Source organism: Sinocyclocheilus grahami, unplaced genomic scaffold (genome assembly GCF_001515645.1).
Source record: "Sinocyclocheilus grahami isolate Dianchi unplaced genomic scaffold, SAMN03320097.WGS_v1.1 scaffold50746.1, whole genome shotgun sequence".
Taxonomy (NCBI): Eukaryota; Metazoa; Chordata; class Actinopteri; order Cypriniformes; family Cyprinidae; genus Sinocyclocheilus; species Sinocyclocheilus grahami.
Window position 1 is genome coordinate 1 of NW_015525980.1, and position 957 is coordinate 957.

Consider the following 957-nt stretch of genomic DNA (forward strand, 5'->3'; position numbering starts at 1 on the left):
TCATGGATAACAGCCTCAGTGTAGGGCATATCAACTCTGTCAGCCAAACAGGGTTGACGTGACTGTCCAATAACCCTGTCTATCTCTGCCTGCACCTTTTCTGAATGGGAAACACAAGTTAGTCATTAAGTGGTGACAATGTGGTGATAATATGTAGATCTTTATTTTATTTTTTTAATTAAAACCAGTCTCACTCTGTATTTCTGGATATTTGATCATAAAAAGCAGACCCCAGCGTAATGTAGAAGCAGAGGTCTCTGTCCCGGCCTCAATCATGTCTAAGCAAGATATCACTAACCCTTCTATGTTAAAACCAGCCTCAGGGTCACTCCTTTTCTGTGAAAAATAAAAAAGAAAGTACTGAATTATTCAAAATTCAATTTCAAAAAGAAAATTCCACCTTCACTTACTGTACCTTTTCCATCTCAGTCAGGTAGTTGTCTATAAAGTCACGTGGGTTTGAAGGGTCCCAGTTCTCTTTGTGTTTAATGATCTCTCCTCTCAGGAAGTCTGTTATTTGCTTATAGTTTGAAAACATAGTCTGATGGGGGCCAGGTAAGTATTCCAGGAGCCAAGGACAGACATTATATAGCTGGAAAAGATGACATAGGCTAGTTAATGGTTAATACAGATTTTTAATCATAATTAACTAACAGGTTATGAAAGTAGTGTCTAAGGATGCTGTTATGAATCAGTACCTGTGCTCTAGGAGAGCCTGCTAATTGAACACATTCATTGTCAAGACGCAAGATTCTTTGATAATATTCATCATGATAGTCAAAGCGTTGTCCAAATGTCAAACAGGCAACAATATTTGAGACAGCACCATTTAAGATGGTCATAGGGTTGAAAGGTCCTGTTTGGGAGAAACCATGGATATTTCTTAATTTGCAAACTGTTTTCATTCTTCTTTGCCCCAATGAACTAATATTCTCCAGTTAGTGAGAGATTTACACC

At 37.8% G+C, this 957-nt stretch overlaps 1 protein-coding gene across 1 annotated transcript; it reads right to left on the bottom strand.

The window, feature by feature from the left end:
- Window positions 1-5: 5 nt before the first annotated feature.
- On the bottom strand, window positions 6-905 carry LOC107580905 (cytochrome P450 2J2-like; the record flags this gene model as incomplete). Its single annotated transcript, XM_016266518.1, has 4 exons — window positions 699-905; window positions 416-592; window positions 195-336; window positions 6-100 (listed from the first exon to the last, which is right to left on the bottom strand). Coding segments are annotated over exons 1-4 (621 nt in total), but the record flags the coding sequence as incomplete, so codon positions are not given.
- Window positions 906-957: the final 52 nt, after the last annotated feature.